The 20,929-nt window shown below is 41.9% G+C and overlaps 1 protein-coding gene and 1 long non-coding RNA gene across 2 annotated transcripts in view; one reads left to right on the top strand and one right to left on the bottom strand.

Moving 5' to 3' along the window:
• LOC135973947 (uncharacterized) overlaps positions 1 to 20,929 on the top strand; it is a 180,502-nt gene that overhangs the window by 157,557 nt on the left and 2,016 nt on the right. The gene's annotated exons all lie outside the window — the stretch shown is intronic.
• Positions 14,668 to 18,097, bottom strand: FOXB1 (forkhead box B1). Its single transcript, XM_005285014.4, has 2 exons — positions 17,593 to 18,097; positions 14,668 to 17,190 (listed from the first exon to the last, which is right to left on the bottom strand). The coding sequence occupies exon 2, from the start codon at positions 17,165 to 17,167 to the stop codon at positions 16,205 to 16,207; it is 963 nt and encodes a 320-aa protein (XP_005285071.1). The 5' UTR covers positions 17,168 to 17,190; positions 17,593 to 18,097; the 3' UTR covers positions 14,668 to 16,204.

Here is a 20,929-nt window from a genome sequence, read left to right as displayed (position 1 = left end):
AGCTGTGGACGTGCAAAGACAGGATGACGAGGGGGGTGGGGGGGTGCGATAAGGACTTGGTTTTACACAAAAGCCCAGCTTCATGTTAAATGAGTTGCCGTAACCCATGAGGAATCTTATAGGAGTTAAAGCTGTTTCTTTGTTACCAGCTAGATCTTGAAGAGCTCTGTCTAAATTTAGATAAAAAGAAAAATAGATGAAGAGCTTGAGATGAAAAATGTTGGCAAAGAGTAACTAAAACATAACCCCCCCCCCAAAAAATAGCTCTGAACACTTTAGGGTTTTTTTGGGGGTGGAATTCCATGTTCTTCTCAAAGCCTGTGAAACATCATAGCAGTTGTAAATAGGCCAGTCCCAAAGAGATTGCATGTGCACTAAAGGGAAGGAGATGATTTGCTGCATCATTTTAGTATGTTTGATTTATCACTAACAAATGGAACTTTGACGGTGTCTTTGAACAAAATGATTTTATATGTAGTAAGCCCAAGATTTGGCATCAAAGTCACCCTTCACTTTGTATTACTTACAGTATTTTCACATTGTAAGACCATAGCCAAGTTGTTAGCACTAATGAAAATTCATTTTGTGCTTCCTTGTGAGATGTATTATTAATATGCTATTATTAAAATAGAGAATCCAAAGCAGTTATGACAAAGAATGAACCAGAGAAACAAAACATTTAAAAAAAAATCACACCACTGAGATGTGCCCCCCCAAAAAAGTCTATTTTTCCTAAGCATAGGTTTACAAGAATGGCTTAAAGGTAGCAATGAGATTGATAAACCTCCCGGGCTCAGTTTGAATATGCTAACTCTGCTCCCACTGAAATCAATGGGAGTTTTACCATTAACTTAAATGAGAGTGCAGAGTCAGAACAATGTTGAACAGTTTTGAAGCTCCCACCGGAGATGCTCATCTAACTTTATCTCAGTTAATGGAACCGTTGAACTTATAAAATTAAGGCCTAATACTGTTCCCACTGAAGACAATGAGAGGTCTCATGCTAACAGAATTTGTCTTCAGTATGTCAGACTTCAGCTGCAGTACTTCGAAAAGAACCTTTACAGCAATATTGTGAGTTGATTTCCAACATTGGGTATAAACCATTACACAGTGAATTTAACAAGCAAAAGATGAGGTTACAGCAGCCAAGGATAAGTCTCTGTCATTTATTTTACACAAACAAGTCATATCTACAGTTGACAACTTTGTATTGGCAATAGCTTGGAGACTTCCAAAGTACAAGTAGGTAGACGTCACCCTTGCCTAGAGATCAGAATCATCTAAGGGACTCAAAAGTGCAAGTTTATTTGGAAAACAAACAAGCAAAAAAAGGATCTATTTTAAGGCCACATTTTTCAAGCCCAGTTGATTGTGACTAAGTTATGTGCATGATACTTTGTATGCATGTATTGGATATTTGCATGTGTAATTTCACAGCATGCAACAGTATACATGCACCTCTGTTTGACAGTCTTGTCCTGCATGACTTGAAACAAGCCCACATTCTCATGCTCAAGGTAGGAGCTTATGAAGGACTTGAATGTTTTGCTAAGCAGTTTACTGTTTGCTCAAACCACCTATTTCTGGTCAAAATGGCCGTTTTGGGGAGTCGCCTCCACACAATCAATGTGGGTCAGCAACAGACAGCTCTGACTATGCAGACCTTTTGGAGGGTGAGTCAGTTCAGGAAGAATGAAAGAAGATTAATTAGGAGCAAGGATTCCTCATTCTATAACAGAAAGCGAGTAACTATATGCAAAAAGAAGAACAGGAGTACTTGAAGCACCTTAGAGACTAACAAATTTATTAGAGCATAATAAATCCCCATAATAAATAAATAAGCATAATAAATAAATAAGTCTCTAAGGTGCCACAAGTACTCCTGTTCTTCTTTTTGCGGATACAGACTAACACGGCTGCTACTCTGAAACTATATGCAGTGTAGATACTATGGCAAAATGTGACATGAACAGTGGAGAGTGCTCCGTGGCCCAGAGTAGTATCCTGATCCTTATGTATTCTTTCTAGGAAACAAAGTTTCAGGTCAGTTACCTTCCAGTCTTCCTATTGGAAGAGGTGGGGTTGCATAGTTTGCCCCTCCCCTTCCAGATAAGAGGCTGGGGACTTTGACCTCAGGTGTCCTGTGATCGCCAGGGAAATCCCACAGGTCTCAGACACCACCATGGGGCTGGGGCTTTTGCACATCTCGGTAGGACCCCCTACAACCCTTAGGGGTATTCCCAAAGCAGAAGAGGAAGCCTTTGGACAGGAGAAATGTTAGCATGTACTGCTGTATCCTCAAAAGCTTGGAGTGGAAACTGTGCAGCAGATAGTGCTCATCCTCTTCTATTGGTGTCCTCTGCTCAGCCATGCCACCTCCATAAGTACAAAGCCCTGCTCCAAGACAATGGGATCAGAGGAGCTGATTTGGACTCAGGAATGGAGGAATACCTACTGGCACTAACCCAAGACTATTCCCTTGAGAGATGTTTCTTTGCTTTAAAAAAAAAAATCCAAGCCTGACTGTGAAACAGTCTCTTATTTTCTGGCCTATTTATGTCATAGGATCTTACAGAAAAGAAGAGAACCTCAGAGAGATTTCTAATATTTTAAGAACAAGAAAACAGCCCTTTAAGACCCATGTATGGCCCTTAACACACAAATCAAGAGGCATGTATGTCTCTTGTTTTTTTTCCCCCGTAGTAATGTTTTGGGGAGGGCATTTGATCTAGCAGTTCAGTCAGTCTGAGAGCTCGGACCAGTTCTTTTTCACTTTTGAGATGTATTTTGTTTTATAATTCATATCTGAGACCAGTTAGGAAGAAAACACTGTTCTGTGATGTGCAATTCAGAGACTTAAATCACAGCTGGAGAAAGCTGACCGTGGTTTGACTGCCATAGGTGGAACGGGTTTTGCTTTCTGAGCTGGGCTGGATTATGACATTCTAAGGCCCTAAGCTATGTTAAGAGACCCCATAACATAAAAAAATCTGTATTATTTTCACAGAAAGGACATTGAATATATAAACACAAAAGCTTTATATTTGCATATATAGAAAGGCAAAGTTGTGAAAATAGAATAATAATCTAACTAAAACATGTCTTGTAATATGCCTGTTTGCATTCTAAAATAGTTTCAAATTAACATTTTCATCTATGATTTCTTAATTAGTAGATATGAAAACTTTATATCTACAGCAACACAAAAGCAGTTAGTTACACAGACCAGTTTACTTACTGCAGGTTGTACTGCTTCCATTATGTTTGTTTGCACATCACATTAATTTTAACACTGAAATTTAAAAGATTTTCTTTTGTGATTTTTGGAGAGCAAAGTCATTGATGATGTCCTCAAATGATAAACTACAGCGTTTAACACTTTCAGTGCACAGAATACTTAGGGTAGATAGCTTTTCTTGCAGCATTTTCTAGGTAGACATCACTCTTTGTGTTCACTTCTCTATCCTCTGCCTCCCCCAGGACCAATAATAAATCTCGAGTAAACACCTCAGACACAGAGTGACAACAGGCAATATGTGCAGTGCGAAAGAGAATTTACCAGAAAAAAGTCTGGTAATCTCTATTCAGGCATTGAGAAAGTGAGAAAAACTAGCCTATATTCACGCAAATATAATGAATGTTATAGGCTTTAATAGCCTAAACATCATATATGCACATAGTTTGAAATAACTTGCTCACCAAGTACTCAGAATATTTAGAAATATATGTATATCTTCCTTCACTTCTCTAAATACCCTCCATTTATCCTTTCGTCAGCACTCTCTGATATTTACGGTGAAGGTTCCTGAAACTGACGGAGGGAAGCCAACACAAATTTATCCTCCTCAAGGTCCACTTGACCCAAGTCCATAAGACAATCACCTGCAAACTCAATCACGTGAAGCATGGTTAGCGCATGAACCGGAAAGTGGCGTGCGCACTAAAATACACAATTGTACGTAAGTACAGATCAAAAGAAGACGAACACACTAACACTTAAGAAAATGAAGAAAAACAGGACCAAAGGCACTATACAACTGAATGTGCTGGACTATAAACCAAAGATGGCGGCCTTCCATCTATTACCAGCCAAGGGGGACGCTATACATGACATCACTCGTACCACGAGTCCGATACAAGTATGAGGTTGGTAGGATTACTTCACGACACTGTCATCTCCGACCTACATTTTTCCCAAGTTTTATCGGCAGTGAGATTATTTATTTAAATAAGTTATGAAGGCACAGTCAGAATTTTACCAGTAGTAGCTGGCCAACAAAACGCTGCATTAGGAGACTGATAGCAGACTTATTAATAGAAATACTAATTTTACAAGTGCAATTATCTTTTTTTCTCAGCCCTGACCTCCCACCTGTCAATAATGAATAATTAGTGAAGGGTAAGGTGGCATAAGGGTATTTCTGTAGCCAGATATGTATATTTTTGTCATATTTGAACAAAAATGTCTATATTTAGAGAGACTCTTTTTCCCCATATCTCCTTTATCAACCATTTCAAATTTTATCAAAATCAGAGTCAGTTTTTCTTTTTTTAGAGGCCCCTCATATTGCGAGGTGCTCAGATGTAGCTTAGTTATTTTATGCCTTAATCCAGCCCTGTTTCCAAGAGTGCCTCCATCTGAACATTCAGTAAATGCCTTTGGTGATTCCTCTGTGATGACTGATCTCAAGTTCATGGAAGCATTTCAGAGTAACTTGGGCCTGACAGATTTAGTAAAACACAGGCAAAGATAGTGGATATTTTCTGGTTTTAAAAAAACGAATCCTCAAACGCAGGGCTGTGGCAGCAGAGCCTGGTGATGTGACAAAATGAATACATAAAGGCATGCATGGTCAAAACCAATATACGGCAGTGGGATTTTCAATATCCTAAAACAACTTACAGGCAATGCAGTGAACAGCTATTGGCCTTCATTCAACCCCCACAGGTGCAAAGTGCAGCAAGATAGCTGTGCCACTGGAGGGATTCACCCCAGGGGACAGCAGATGGGGGTAATAATGCTTCTTGGGTAGGGCTGTCGGAGGAGGAGAAGGGCCACTTTATGCTCCATCCAGGTCTCCCTATGATGCTGATGCAGTGAATAAGTTCATTTCCTCCATGGTCTGGTTCTGCCCCCTCCCTGGCGGGCCGTACCACTTTCCAGGCTGTGTTGTCCAACTCTGACCATACTCCGGCAGAACAGGAGTTTCTGAGCCATTTGTCCAGCCCTACTTTCTGCCTGCTGGGGGTAGAATGGGGATGGGATGTGCTCAGTCTCACTGTATCTGATTCAGAACAGGCTGAGCAAAGCCTACCCTGAGAATCCTTCACTGGCCTGTTATTACTGATGCTGCCTGCAAATGATTGCTTGCACCCACCCATGTGATTCCTGCTCCCAAGGCCAGCTCTATACTAGAGAAGATTTGTCGGTATATGTCAAAGCTATAAAGGGAAGGGTAACAGCTCTCCTGTGTACAGTACTATAAAATCCCTCCTGGCCAGAGACTCCAAAATCCTTTTACCTGTAAAGGGTTAAGAAGCTCAAGTAACCTGGCTGACACCTGACCAAGGGACCAATAAGGGGACAAGATACTTTCAAATCTTGGCGGGGGGGGGAGGCTTTTGTTTGTGCTCTTTGTTTGGGAAGTTGTTTGCTCTTGGGACTAAGAGGGACCAGACATCAATCCAGGCTCTCCAGATCTTTCTGAACAAGTCTCTCATATTTCAAACTTGTAAGTAAACAGCCAGGCAAGGTGTGTTAGTTTACCTTTGTTTTCTCAACTTGTAAATGTACCTTTTACTAGGGTGTTTACCTCTGTTTGCTGTAACTTTGAACCTAAGGCTAGAGGGGGGTCCTCTGGGCTCTTTAAGTTTGATTACCCTGTAAAATTATTTTCCATCCTGATTTTACAGAGATGATTTTTACCTTTTCTTTAATTAAAAGCCTTCTTTTTAAGGATCTGATTGATTTTCCTTGTTTTTAGATCCAAGGGGGTTGGATCTTGATCCACCAGGAGTTGGTGGAAGGGAGGAGGGGAAATGGTTAATTTCTCCTTGTTTTAAGATCCAAAGCGTTTGGATCTGTATTCACCAGGGAATTGGTGAAGAGTCTCTCAAGGCTACCCAGGGAAGGGAATTAGCATCGAGAGTGGTGGCAGCGGACCAGATCTAAGCTGGTAGTTAAGCTTAGAAGTTTCATGCAGGCCCCCACATTTGTATCCTAAAGTTCAAAGTGGGGAAGCAGCCTTGACACTATAGCTATACAGCAATAGGCAAACCCTTCTAGTGAAGATGCATCTTTTGCCGGTATAGTTTATATTTGTTCCCCAAGCTATACCAGAGAAGCACTTTCCTGCCTGTATAACTGCACCTGCACTTGCCAGTATAGAATGTGGAATAAATCCACACACCCTGACCTAATTGTTCTACTGGCAAAAGTTTCTAGCATGGATCAGGTCTAAGATTGTCAGGTTTAATGTCATTAACCTACCTCTGCTTTAGGAGCTTGTCACCACCTCTGCTGCCTACTCTCTGTGCCCATTATCACAAAGACATTGATTTCAGAAGAAAAACAGCCCCAATATTGCCAGCTCTTGTGATTTTTATTGCAAGTCTCACAATATTTGATGTTTTACTTAGAACTCCTAGAGATGCATAAGGAATCTTATGGTGGTTGGTTTTTTTTTTTTTTAAGAGTAAGTTTCTAGACATCATGGTTACAGGGAAATGCTTGAAAACCTGACCCAAGTATGGAACTTTTTCAAGTATGCCTCAGTAAATATAGGCCAAGCTATCTTACTACTTTGAGAATAGTCTTAGTAACAATACGCATTGAAACCATATTAGCATATTTCATTGATTGCCCAACTGAGGAACTCAGCCATGTTAAAAATGGTGACAGTGGACCTCGTGCTCTTTCTTCCTCTATATCGTTATTCATTGTGGCATTTTTATATCTTCGTCTAAAGCATCTGAAACCCATTACTGTCCAGTACAGAGTACTGGGTTAGATGAACTATTGGTCAAGTGTGACAATTCCTGAATGACTGAAAATGGCCTGTGTGTCACTCTGTGGAGTGGCTCGCGACTGTGAGTGCCAACCTCAGGGTTTACTGTCAAGAAGCAGGGCAGAGACCCCAAACTGGTTTCATGTTCTATAATTAGATTTCACCAACTCAGAAACAAGTGTTAACTCTTAAAGCACTATAGCGATCTTACCATGGAGTCACAAACCATTCTCTTGGGCATTCCAGTCTATCTTACTATGCAGGCAAGGTGAACTTAGTGAGAGATGGCTGCTTTACACCAAACATCACAACAATATTCAAGTTACTCCTAGTCCCAAAGCTTGTAGTCAATCCTAGAGTAAACTATCTAAGGATATATTAACTAAGAAAAGAAATGAGTTATTACAAGGTAAAAGAAGGCAAGTATATATAAACAAATGAGTTACAGTGTATGGTTCCAAAAGATGTCAGAGTTGTACTAATCTGTCAGCTCTGAATGTCTTGTAGGGCTAACCCAGCTTGACCCTGGGGATCTCTGCTTCTGTTTTGTAGCTCTGGCCCTGGGAGAGTCCAAACAGCAAAAGAGATGGAAAATTTTCTTGTCAGCTATTTTTATTTCCTTCTTTCAGAATTCAAGCTGATGGGATGAGCCCTTTTGCACATAGCCTCTTCATGGGGGTAAAGGGCAATTAACAAAGTCTTTGTATTGTGATGTCCCACAATGGCTCATTTAGTTTTCCTAGGCCTTCTTGATGGGCAGAAATGATCCCTCCTGATTTGGTTCCCAGTTTCAGAGCAAACATTATTTACAGTTACAAAGCAAAAACTTAATTATTACCATATAGCAGGTAATAAAGAAATTATAAGTGAGATTAATGCAGGCAGCAATTTACAAGACATAATGTCTAAACACTAAACACATGGTTATAAGTCCAATACCTATCTTAACCAAACTAACACACAGGTGAAACAGACTGGTTTCCAGCAATGAATTTGTCAGTGATCAGCTGAGGCCTAAAGTTTTGGAAAGAGCTGGCGCCTGGTCTGCCAACGTTACACCATGTTGTTTAAAACAACAACATGTCTTCCATTAAGCTTACAATAGGCGGCACCACTTATGCCCAGTTAATTCCAGACAAATCATATCTCCTCCTCAGAGGCTCCAGACATGGCTCAAAATGTGAGAAGAGCCATGGCTTTGGCTCAAGCCTGGATCCAGTTATATTTATTTGTTTAATTTATTTAAATATACAAACTTTCAATAAGTGTCCATTCCAAGCTGTGGGCACTTTACATCTGTTATATTCACATTCCATGGCCCACACTATTAGTCTTCATCAACAGAGGTAAAAATCAAATAACATCCTCTCCATACCAGGCATCATTATTCCAAAACCCCCTCTCCTGCTCCCCTCCCCTGAAAGAAAATCCTCAGCCCAATCATTGTTAAGGGTTAGATACTTGGCTAGACCAAAGTGCACAGGACACAAGTTAGGGGTGGGGAGGACTCAATGATGTCTTCTTGTACTTCACTTTTGTGCTTACCTACTCGAGCTCTGTGTGCAAGGCCAGTGCCCCCAACTTCCTCATGTTAGAGCAGCCTTAGGACTGCTCTGAATAATGGTGTGTAGTAAGGGCCAAAGACAGCCTAACTCACAAGGACAGACCACAGAATCCATGTTTATGCAGATCCCCTGGTTCCAACACCTTGCATAGGTGGCTGTGGCTGCCCTTCCAGTCTAATGGTTGGGAAAACATTCTCAAGGGTCTGTGCAATCTTTTGTTCACCGGCCCTAAGCTGAGAGAAGGGGGTAGATTTCACCTCCCAACTCCTCAATTATCTGCCGCATAGAACCTAAATAGTTGGCTTTACATGACGGAGGAACTTCACAGGCATGCCAAGGCCAGAAAAGGAAAAAGTGTGAGAGGAGTCAGGAAGAAACCAAATTGTAATTTATTATGAGGTAATGCGGCACTGACCAGCATTCACTAGGTATCAGCAGAAATATGTGGCAAAATACAGAGGGGTTTGCAGCTCTCTGATACAGGTGCCATCAGCAAATGGGGTTGGCATGTGATCTACACCTCTCTGAAAATCTTGCTGAACATTTCCATATGCCATCATCCCTTGCTACAGAATCTACCATTGTGTGGTAGTGGGATGCTTCCCATTTTGCCCAGGCCTTTGTTCATGACTGAAGGGCATGCTGTGGAGTAACTTGTCTGAAGCTCACTTTTCTATCGCATTTTGGAGGTTCTTGGGGGGGGGGGTTTGCACCTTTTTTCTAAGTAGATGAGCATCTGACCCAAAGTTTGGACATTTACCCCATTTTTACCTGTAGGAAGCTTGTGATTCATACAGTGTTAGCTGAAACTACAATGGCCAAATTGTTTAGCAAAATTGTACTATCATGCACTGCTTTGCAACTGAGCTATTATAAAGCATCAGGTCCTTCCCTTGTTTACAAGGAATCCCTTTGATGCCAGTGGAGCTGCTCAGTTGAGCAGGTTTTGGTCCAAAGTTCCAAGGTTATTATTATGTTAGGTTCCAAATTTGTTATCTTAATTAAAAAATAAAGTGGCAAAAGGTCTGATTACATTGAAGACATTGGGAGTTTGGTGCTGACATCACTGGGAGCAGGAGAAGGCCCCTGCATTCTGTTGAAGCTAAGTGCATAGAATGCAAAATCAAGCCCTATATAAATGTGGTTGGTTTTGATTGCATAATTTGAAAAAAAATGCATGTAAGTTAATATTTACAAATAAGACCAGTGTTGTTGCTGTCTGTCATCATTTTAGTTGTGGGGAGTTAACATGCTTACAGTTCTCCTGCAATGTAAAATTACTCTTGGCTGTAATGTCTCTCTAAGGAGCTGCTCTAATTAATGCAAAATACTCTAGTTACTACTTAATAAATACTGAGGCTCTTCTAAATGGCACAAAATTAAGATCCTTTATTTAGCAGTGCCTATAGATGAGGACATGCGTTAACCTTTCAAACACTTGAGCATTCTCTGGCAATGGCATGTGTTATAGAGATGGTGTGAGAGAAAGAGATAACATCTGGTCTTGGGTGTCAATATTTTGCAGATCAGACCAGAATTCCATTCATGTTCTATGGTTAGTAAAGCTACCAGCAAAGGAAACAGTGCAGAAAATAAACAAATTTAAGAGAAAACTGTGCTGCAAAACGAGAAGCAAAATCCCAAGAATCAGATTTTAGACTCTTGTGGTCTGAGTTTTACTCCTCTGAAAACTGCAACGGCAGCAGTTTTGTTTTGTTAGCTGAGTTTTTATTATGTACCAACTAAGAAAATCAAAATATTAGTGTAAAATTGTTTAATAATATTAGTACCTCCTTTTTTGGCCCTCTCAATGGAGTTTATGGAGATGTGGCCTTTAGTGAGAGAATTTCTAGTTAGAACTTAAAGAGCTCAAAGTACATAGCTGTATCTCATAATGGTTGGAGATTAATTCAATATTCTATCAGACTTTTAATGGTATCATCTCTCTGTTTGTATAAGAAACAAGAGAATACAGTTCAGAAAGTATAAAATAAATCAATGATTTCCTGTATTTGAGTTTAATATTCCCTTGTGACATACACTGCAAACACACAGATAACCAATATAAATCCAGAAAAAGTACCAAAACCATCCAACCTCTGGTCATACAAGTTGAATTTTAATTCTATCTTTGAAACAAAATGCACCTGCAGTCAGTTAAATTCTAAAGTGCTTTGCTATACTTTTCCACAGACTGCGTTGCAGGTATATGACAATTATGGACTGTAATGCATGCTTCAGGACTGGCTTCTCTAGTGCGCTAAACAATGCAAACATTTTCCTTACAAACTCCTACTAGGACAGCTATATGAATAATGTGGGTGAACCTAAAAACCAGTTGCACTGGTGTGAATCAAGAGTAATGTAAAGACAGTGATAAGTTATCCTCTTGTAAATCCAGAATAAGTCAGATCACAGTCAGACCCCTGAGTATTTGTTCGCTTGCTTTCTTGTGTAAGAGGTGGCTTTCATGCAACAGTTTCCAAATCTGAGTTTTAACTTGATGAATGAAGAGGCAGTGAGGGATGAACTATCCTCAGCCAAGTAAAGCAGCAGTCCTGAGATTTGCAGCTATAGAATTGAACTATTGCCCATGGAATATATGTCCTCATGGAACTGCTATATTTCTCAGGATGCATGTAATCAGCTTTCGACCAGAAGCTGATTCACGCCCCCCCCCCCACCAATCCCTTCCTCTTTTAAACACAAGTAATATTTCCAAAACTGTATGATAGCTCAGCATGATAAATCCTGCTTGTAAACCCTGAGCCTTTTTCCCAAACCGGCGTGCCAGTGCAACTTGCACTGTAGTGCAAACAGACCCCCCCCCAAAAAAAAGAGAGAGAGCGAGAGGAAGGTAAAATGAATTTAAATTCCAAAGGGGTTTCAGAGCTGGTTTCCTAGTCCCCGAGTCAGCTATGTGTTTGTGAAAATTCAGCCTTTTTGTCTCTTAGAAAAAAAGGGCTAAATCTACATCGGTGGCCCAGTCTAGGTTTGCTATTCTTTGCATTTTCTATTCAAGTGAATGAGAGTGAATGAAGTGGCCTGGGACCCTTTATTTGATCTACTCAATTGCATAAAGTGACAGAATTCTAATATATTTGTTTAATGCTCTTCAATGGGGCTTTCACTTGCTAGCTTGCAAATGAAGCCTCGATCTGCAAAGTTTTGTCCTTTTTCTTTCTCCCTTTTTTTTTAGCAGGGGGACATATTTCATAACTTGGGCCATGGTGTGAAGTGATCTCGAGAGGAGTTTTAGACTCGAAAAGTGGGAAATAAAGAAACAGATGTGAAGTTATTGTAAATTCCTATCGTGGGCTCTGGGGCTATTGTAAACCCACTGCAGGCGGTCCAAAGCCTCTCTTTTTCATGCTATAATTGAAACATATTAATTAGATAATTTGTTGTTAGTTTAAAAGAAACAAATACAGCCCCTCCAAGGCTTCACAGCCTGGATTCTTTTTTGCTGTTTTTTTTTAAATCCACCAAGTGACAATTATATTAAGATTTAAAGATAATTCTGCACAGAAATTTACAAAGATCTAAAGCTCCCGTTCTGTGCTAAGGAGCACTTAAAAAAAAAGAGGGTGGGGGGGTGCTTGTAAAATCCCCTTACAGGGATCGCTTTGAGCTTCTTTTCACGCTACCTGGCAAGATTGCTCAAGACACGATCAGAGGCCATACTTAAAAACTGTGGAAAGAAAATAAATATTCTTTAGTGTCAGAAGGATCCGGGCTCCTTTCAATAGGGTGACTCGATCCTATTGGGTTGGAGTCTGCTCTCACAGCGGACAAAAATAAAATATACCGACTAGAATGTATCCAGACCTTTTGCATTGAAATGAAGCAAAAATCCGAGTGGCCAAGCACGACTGGGTTTTTGCTGGCTTGCCTTACACTCTGGAGTTGGAATACACTCTCCTAGTAAAAAAAAAAAGAAAAAAAAAGCTGTCTGAAATTCTGTGTCACTTACATCAAAATACACTTAGTTTAAAATTTATCAGTGGCCAAAAATAATTGCAAAGCACCCTTGAGTAAGGTCTCCAAACAAGATTCCAGCTCGGGAACCTGTGGTGTGTGTTTCATTTTTCCCCATTGTTGTCTTTTGCTGTTTTATTTCAGATCTGAGTTTATTGACTTTGGACTTGAGCCATTAGCGATTTAACAAGACAAAGCAGTAAATTCATAGGACGCTCTGAATTGCTTATTTGTTGGCATACCTTTGAGATAAGCATCTAAACCTTTACCAAGGAAAGAGCAAAAAGAATGCCTTGTGAGTTTCCTATTAAAATTTAAATCATCAGCACCCATTATGGTCTCTTTCTGGTAGCTTAATATGAAAGACGGTGCTGGACATTGCCAAGAAAACCGTGCATGTGGCAAAATGTAGTGATTGTTTACAGATGTAACAATTGCATTGAATAACATGATTAGACAAGAAAGAGAAATGATTTTAAAGGGGTTTTTTTTGCGATTCCTTTTCTAGTAGGGATTATATGGAAAACAGAATCATTTTTAAAGGTGTAACTTCTGTATGGTTTAAAATTACTCTGCAACTGTAACTAGCTGCAGTCCCATCTTCTCAGTTGAGTTCAGATTTCATCTCTGATGATTTTTTTTTAACTGTTGGATTTTTTTTTAAGAACTCGTAGGAAAATGTAGGTCATCGCTTGTTTAGGAAAAGTTTGTCGAGTTTTGTGTCCATTGATCTGGTGATAAGTTTTGAATGCTTTCTTTAGCTGATCGTGTTGATATAATCGTGGGTTGGACTTGATGAATGAGTTCAGTTGTCCCCCATCTGACAAGCTTTAGCAGCTTCATGCATTTTAATCAGCCCAATGATTCATGTATTTTCCACCTTTTTTTTTTCCTGTGTGTGGGATCCGTTCTTAAAAAAAAAAAAAAAAAAAAAAAAAAAAAAAAGTCGCAAGTGGATTAATTATACTCTACGTTAACCTTAAACTTTTGTCAAGTACCTTACTATATGTCTTTAAGGGAGATAGGGTTGTCACTATCTCTCATATGTCTACATCTATAGACCCATAGAAATGTACCTCTTTAAAACCATTTACAATGTATTCTTGCATCCTGTAGGTTCATTAGAATACAATGTCGGTTTTCTTTTTAATAAGTATTTAAGTATCTCATTGCAATGTAACTACATTATTTGAACGGTCTCGCATCTGAAAGGCTAACACACTAGTTTTATTAGATTATCTCATGAATTTGAATCATGGATTCTCAATAATTTTGTAGAATCCTTGCAAAATCCTAAAAATAAATTAAGAAAAGCACTGGAAACTCTGAAATCCAGATTTCAATGTAGTTTACCTTAATTTTCTTTGTATAAAATAATTATCTGTTGATTATAAAACATAAAGAATAATACTGTATGTTACCGTTTGTAATCTAGGTGTTTTTTTAATGTTTAGTTAATATAGATTAAGAAAGAACAATAGCTGACAATTAAAATACTTTTAAGAGGTTTAACTCAAAGATAAAATAGAATGCAGTGTTTTATATTAAGGTTTGGCAATATTTGATCTGCCTCTTGCATTACAAAATTCTAATGCTTCTAATCTTAAAAAGACATTCAGTCCTTTAAAGATGTTTTTAAGTCTGAGTTGCAATCTAGTATTTCAAAGGCTCGTTTATTGTTATAGTTATCCAAGAAAAAGTATTTATGCGTGTGTATTGTGTGCGTGCATACACACACACACACAAATATATAGGTATATAATGCACACACATATATAGGTATGAAAAGTGCACATATGTGTATGTGTACACACGTTATATATATTACATATGTTATATATACTAATGTAGTCTATGAACTGTAGCTTGATTTCCATTTGGTAGTCATGTGAGAATGACCATCTTACGTAGAAAGCTACTGTATTTTATTAAACAATTATATTTATAGATAATTCTCTTCCTCCTATGAAAAATGTATGTAGATAATCTAAAAATTGAAATATTGTATTTCCCCCTAAATTAATATTCTTATTTTCCTGGTACAAACTCTTCAAATAGACGAATAAGAAAGTAAATCTGAATTTACATATTTTAATGAGAAAATAGTATTTGGACGACTAGGTTCATAATTTAACATAGACACTTTCTTTTTCTTTTTTTCTTTTTTTTTTACTTTTGTCTTAAAACACGCATGCTGGTAACAAGAACATCAATATTTAAATGTCATGCTCATTCTGTACAAGGGAAAGAGTTAAAAAGGAATTTCTTTACAGCTGCGCTGAACACTACAACGTTTTGTTTTTGTCTTAACTTAAGCAGTTCACAACAGTTCGGTTTCCAGCAAACTACCTAAAACTAGAAAGGAATATAGCAAACAAAAGTGCATGTTACACATTTGATAATCATTCCTATTCACAGACATTTACAGTGTTCCCCAGTCCGCGCTCAGCTTGTCTGAAAAGTTCCAGCAGAAAACAGGAATACCTCCCATAGTCTGAACCTGTTGTGGTACTTCCCTACACTTCACCAGTGACTTGAGCAGCTTTACATAAGCTACCTTAGGTTGTCTGCTTGGTAGTGGATTTTTTTTAAATTATTTTCTTAAATCATAAATAAATAGCTTTTAAAAAATCGAAGTAATCAGAAGGTTAACAGACAAATTAACTCCCCCTCCCCTTCCACCTGAAAATTAAACAACCACATGACAACAGGTACTGCAAAAGAGGACCTCATTTGATTCACAGGACAGATTGAAGTTCAGTATTTACATTAGAGCAGGAGTTTTGTAAACAATATACGTTTTCAGTGTGAACGGATGTCTTGCCATTTGCATGGTTTCCTGTCCTTTTGTACTTAATACACATTATTGTATACAAATCTGTATCCACTGTGTAACTTCCCCAAAACAAACTATTCGGAAGCCAATGGAACTTTTCAGTCATAGGATGGTAACTGGCTGGCTCTCAAGTTATGGGGACCTGTTTAATACTTTTATTGTAGTGCTGTGATATGTATGGAGATGAGATAGATAGATCTATAATAGTACATGTTTCATTTTAAAAAGTAATTCACGAGGGGTTCGTGTAGATCCTGCAATCTTTAAACTCTGTGTAAAAAAATAAATTTGAAACGAAACTTAAGTGTTTCCAAAATCCAGCTGATTTGTCACTTGGAAACTGGAAACATTAATTGTTTTCACGAAGCCATCTGCAACCACTTCAAACTGTTGATGGTTTTAAAGACAGGTCGGGTGGAAGAACGTTGCTCTTCCCAGACAAAGGAAGGAAAACGGGCAAAGTGTGACAGGGTTGTCTAACTCTCCAGCACTCATTTCGGGGGAGGAAGGTGCCTTAAGTACCTTTGGAAACTTAGTGATGCAAATGGCACTTTATACACACACGGGGTGGCGGGGGGGAGGGGGCTAGACACTTTTCGAGTGTTTAAAACTAAGTTAAGGAACAACCCCCAAACCGACAGGGGCTCGAGCCATTAAACAAGGGTACGCCAGAAAGGCAAAGCGAAGACCGCTCACAGGAATAGCAAACCTCAAGTGTTCCCGCCGGGAGTTTTCTCTCCTCTCGAGGAGCAAGAAAACGCCGAGGAAAGTTGGGAGCGAGCCGCGGGCGGAGTGTCCAGGCCGGGCTGGCCGTGTCAGTGCACGGCTACCGAGTGCAGGGCCGAGGCGGGGCTGGTCAGGGTCTCGCTGGGCGTCGCGGGGCTGCTTTGGCTGGTGGCTGTCTGGGACGAGGTCGGGCTGAGCGAGGGGGGCGAGTTCGAGAGGATGGTGGGGATGGGCGCTGGCAGGGCCGGCAGGGCCGGCACCGCCGCCGGGGTGGGTTTGATGGGCACCGGGATGGCTGGCAAAGTCTGGCCCCCGTGGCACAGGGGCTTGAGGGGCACCCCGTAGGCACTGTAATCGCTGCTGGCCATGGAGATGGGGGTGGCCGTGTCTATCATGCCGGGGCTGTACATGTGGGGCCAGCCGGTGCCAATGGAGCTGCCCACCGTAGTCAACTGGTTGGGGAGCGGGTAGGCGGCCGGCATGGGCTGCATGGCGGAGAAGGCCAGCCCGCCCGGCATCTTGTACTCGCGGGCGATGATGTTCTCGATGGCGAAGGGGTGCTTGAAGCCGGAGGGCTGGGAGACCCCCAGGCTGTAGCCGGACATCTGCGGCAGGTGGGTGCCGCCGGCCGCCAGGGCGCTGAGCCGCAGCTTGGCCTGCTGCTGCAGGTACTGGGCGGCGTCCGCGGGCTTGCTGGGGGCCAGGTGGTCGGACTTGAGCACCTTGAAGCGCTTGCGGCGCCGCAGGAAGCTGCCGTTCTCGAACATGTCCCCGCAGCTCGGGTGCAGCGCCCAGAAGCTGCCCTTGCCCGGCTGGTCGGGCCGGCGCGGGATCTTGATGAAGCAGTCGTTGAAGGAGAGGTTGTGGCGCAGGGAGTTCTGCCAGCGCTGCGTGTTCTCCCGGTAGTAGGGGAAGCGGTCCATGATGAACTTGTAGATCTCGCTCAGGGGCAGCATCTTCTCCGGCGAGCTCTGGATGGCCATGGCCGTCAGCGAGATGTAGGAGTAGGGCGGCTTCTGGTCGCTGTACGTGTTCCTGCCCGGGCGAGGCATCTTCGCTGGGGACCCGCCGAGATCTGCGGAGGGGCGAGCGGGGGTAAGGCAGGGGGGAGGCGGGCTACGCTTTAAAGCTGGCCTGTGTGTGTGTGTGTGCGGGGGGAGAAGGGAGGGGAAGGGCAGGCGTGTGAGGCACTAATAAGAGACAGATCGGAGTTGATCTCTCAGGGGTAAAAACACCCAAACCCCTCCAGCCCCCGGAGGGAAAGCGATCCGCCCCCTCTCCCGAGCTAGCCACCGCGCTCAGCCGCCAAGTTACTTCAGCTGTTTCTCTGCCGGCTGGGGACCCCCTTGCAGCAGGGCAGAGAAAGGCTGGGGACCCCACCGCCCGGCGCAGGGCAGGGAAGGGGCTGGGAGGGGACCCCCCTGGAGCAGGGCAGAGAAGGGGCTGGGAGGGGACCCTCCCTGCCAGCAATGCCCACCTTAAAGTTGCTGGAAGTTGACAGTCCGCATCCGGGATGCAGCTGCGAGTCTGGTCTCCTTGCCCGATTCCTCCTGGTTCTCACTCTCCCTTTCCGGCCGCTCCGCTTAGTTTTAGTCCGAGGCGGCAGGGAGCTGGCTGGTCTGTGGGAATCCTCTCGCTCCCCTCCCTTCTCCTCGGAAGGCGGAATCAGGGATCGGGTTATTTCACCCCCAGCGGCAACTGAAACGGAGCAGGGGCTCGCTGGCTTCTCTGCAGCCGAGATGAGCTAAGTACTTGCCTCCATGTCCTTCCTCTAACCATCTGATAGTTTTATGTGGTGACATGAGCAGAAAAGACCCCTGTAGAGGCGCTTCATTAATGTGCCACTTCTTTGCTATCATATGACAATCGCCTTGGGAGGAGGGAGAGAGGGAGGAGGGTGGGCTGAAAGAAAGGCATAATCTGGTTTCATTTACACCTATTTACATGGACACCTTGGGCCAATAGGAATCATTTCCATTTGAAGACAAGGCGAGGGGTGAAAAGGCTCAGCCACCGGAATTGAAGTGTGATGGCACCCGGTAACAGTGTGCGTGCGAAGGTATGCACTAACCTTTCTGTGGACTTTGCCAGGGAGCTTAGTCTGCAATTCACACTTACAAATGGAGCTGCTGAGCAGTGGGATGTTTGACATGGAAATTGCTTGGCTGGGGTATTCTGTTTGTTCTGCATTGTTATCTGATTTGTATTGTTGGCTAACTCAAGGCAAGGCTTTTTCCTTTAACGAGAGACTTTCTCTTTGCCAAGTCAAACGGAGCCCAAGCCTGGTTTCTTAAAGGCTGATGAAAATGCAGTGTTGGGGTCCGACTCAACAAACATGTCGAAGTTTTCATTATTCCCTGAAATTTAAAAAGGAGTGTTTGTTTTGTTACCACCAACGTTTTGGTCTTAACAAAGTTGTGGTCATATTGAAAAGAAAACACCATGGGTTATTTTAGATATCGGAGAGTCTGATTTATGTAAATTGCCTCTCAGTTTGATTTCAGACCTGTGGCAATTTTACTGGATCCCAGGCGATACCAGTAACAGCTGTGACTGTAAAAACAATGTTTAATCATAGTTCCTGTCCTAACCAGGCAAACATCCTTCACACCAATGTATGCAGGACTGTTTAAGAATTGGATTATTTATCCCCTCTACCTTGTTAACATGTTAAATATGGTTTAATCTCCAAGCTAGCACAACTCGAAGCGTTCTGTAATGGAAACGTGCATTTAGAGATAAATAATGTGCTGATGTCTGTGTGCATTGTGCGTGTCTATGTTTATACACACAAGTTGTATGTGGATGTATATATTCACACACACACACAATGTGTTATCCAAATCTTAATAATTACGTTACAGTATGTTGCATGGTCCCGTCTATTAAGGGCCCGATCCTGGAAACTGTACTCAGATATGCAGTTGCATTGAAGTCCACGGGTGAACTCAGGACATTAATGCTGCAAGATCAGGCCCAAAAGAATGTCTAGGCGCCTGTCATATGTTAAGGAAGTTGTATATAATGTATGTCACCTCTGAGCAATGATAAAAGATGGACACAGTAGGTGCAAGCCATGGGCTATGTGAGAAAGATCCTTTGTGGTGTAAAACACACACATCACACACACATATTTCGGAGCTGGTCAATAACTCACCAAAACGTAACTTAAACACGAGGAATTTAGGAGATTAAACAATGTCATTAATATTGAAATGGTTGCAGAGTCTGAGCGCGCCCGCTTGAGATGCAAGCACACGTTTTTCAATATTAACAGAAGTACTTGAAGAAAAGAAAAATGTCACCTTCTTAATTCAGCAAAAATAAGTGAGGGGGGAGGGGGAGCGCCTGCTGTCCGTCTGTCTGCACGCTGCGATCTGCTGAGAGATGCTCTTTACTACATGGGAATGACTAATCCTGAGACCGGTGGAAAGTTACCGCCGAGCAAGCCTCCCTGAATACTTGCAAGAGTTGTTGAACGCTCATTTCATGCTACAACTGGACGCAAAGCGTTTAAGTTTGTGCTTCCCCCAGTTCAAGTCGGGCTGGACGAGTTCCCTTCTCTGGAAGCCGACGAGAGAATAATGTAAAACTAGTTGTATTTCTAGGGGTCCAAGGAGTGTAATATTTCCTTACTTTAAAACAAAGCCAGCTGTCCTATCCTCCCTACAGAAGACTCTTTGTGCAGAACTCGGGGACGGGCTGTTCAGAGTCAATATTCTTAGTGTTCTCAACACTTAACCCGTCTTGTTTCATTAACAAACTATGAGCTCTTCAATGGCTCCTTTAAATTGCGGGGGGGGGGGGGGGGGAGAGACTCCCAAGCTCCAAACTTTTTTTGGAGTGGGAGGAGATGTAATGATAAATGTTCGCTAGAGTTTCGGAGAAACTGCCCTGTGAAATGAGCCAAAACTCCTCCTCTAGCCCCTTGGGACAACCAAGGAGAATTCCTGTCTTCCCCTTCCCCCTAGTTTCCAAAACCATTTTTTTATTCTTCTTATTACAATCCACGGTTTGGTTTTGTCCCAGAGGAACACTGTCAAAATCATTACTCCGAGGAAACATCGGACTAATTAAAAACACGAATCCAAAGGGGGACAAATATTTTTGCCCGATCCCTTTTTCCCCATAAACCTATAAAGATCCAGAAAAATCGATTTCTGCTATCACGTGTTGCTCCGAGTACAAACGATGTGTGTTTTTGAGTGGCCCGATTTTTTTAAGGGTAAAGGGATCTCACAGGAGAAGAGGTAAGGGGTAGGCGAGTGATCTCCTTAATTAATACAGAAGTTTTGTCCCATGTTCAGTGTCAAACAAATGCTAGTCTTGGAAGAGACGCCCGCGCCCCCCCCGCCCCAAAATGAAGGATTTAATTGTAATTTACAGGGTGTGCGTTTCTCGTTTAAAACCAACATTGGGGAAGGGGGAGGAGGGCGAGAGGGGCTGCTTGCAAAGTGAATCAATGCCCATTGTGCGGAAAACCAAAACAAACAGACGCTTTTTTGAAGCCTAATTCAAATAAGGAGCGGAGGGGAAGTGTTGGGAAAACTGTATAAAATACACATAAGTCAATTATATCAATGTGCAAACCCAATGGAAATCTATTTCGTGCAATAGCCATTCACTGTTTCCATGAAGCCCACCCTGGACCACCTTTCTGCATGGAAGGTTCGCAATAGCCTCCTTTCCCACAAGCAGGACCACACACGTTTCCCGATTTGGTAATAATTTATGCTAATTTTCCTCCATAAATCCACAATTCGCTTCAGTGGCAAGCAGGGCTGTTGAGAGAGAAAAAGGAGACAGAAAAGTGA

This window comes from Chrysemys picta, chromosome 10, assembly GCF_011386835.1.
Source record: "Chrysemys picta bellii isolate R12L10 chromosome 10, ASM1138683v2, whole genome shotgun sequence".
NCBI classification, from domain to species: Eukaryota; Metazoa; Chordata; order Testudines; family Emydidae; genus Chrysemys; species Chrysemys picta.
The sequence above is the reverse complement of the archived record's forward strand: the minus strand, read 5'-3'. Positions and strand labels throughout refer to the sequence as shown.

Bases quoted from the DNA above. Each gene is read 5' to 3' on its own strand.
- FOXB1 (XM_005285014.4), bottom strand. From the start codon at position 17,167: ATGCCTCGCCCGGGCAGGAACACGTACAGCGACCAGAAGCCGCCCTAC.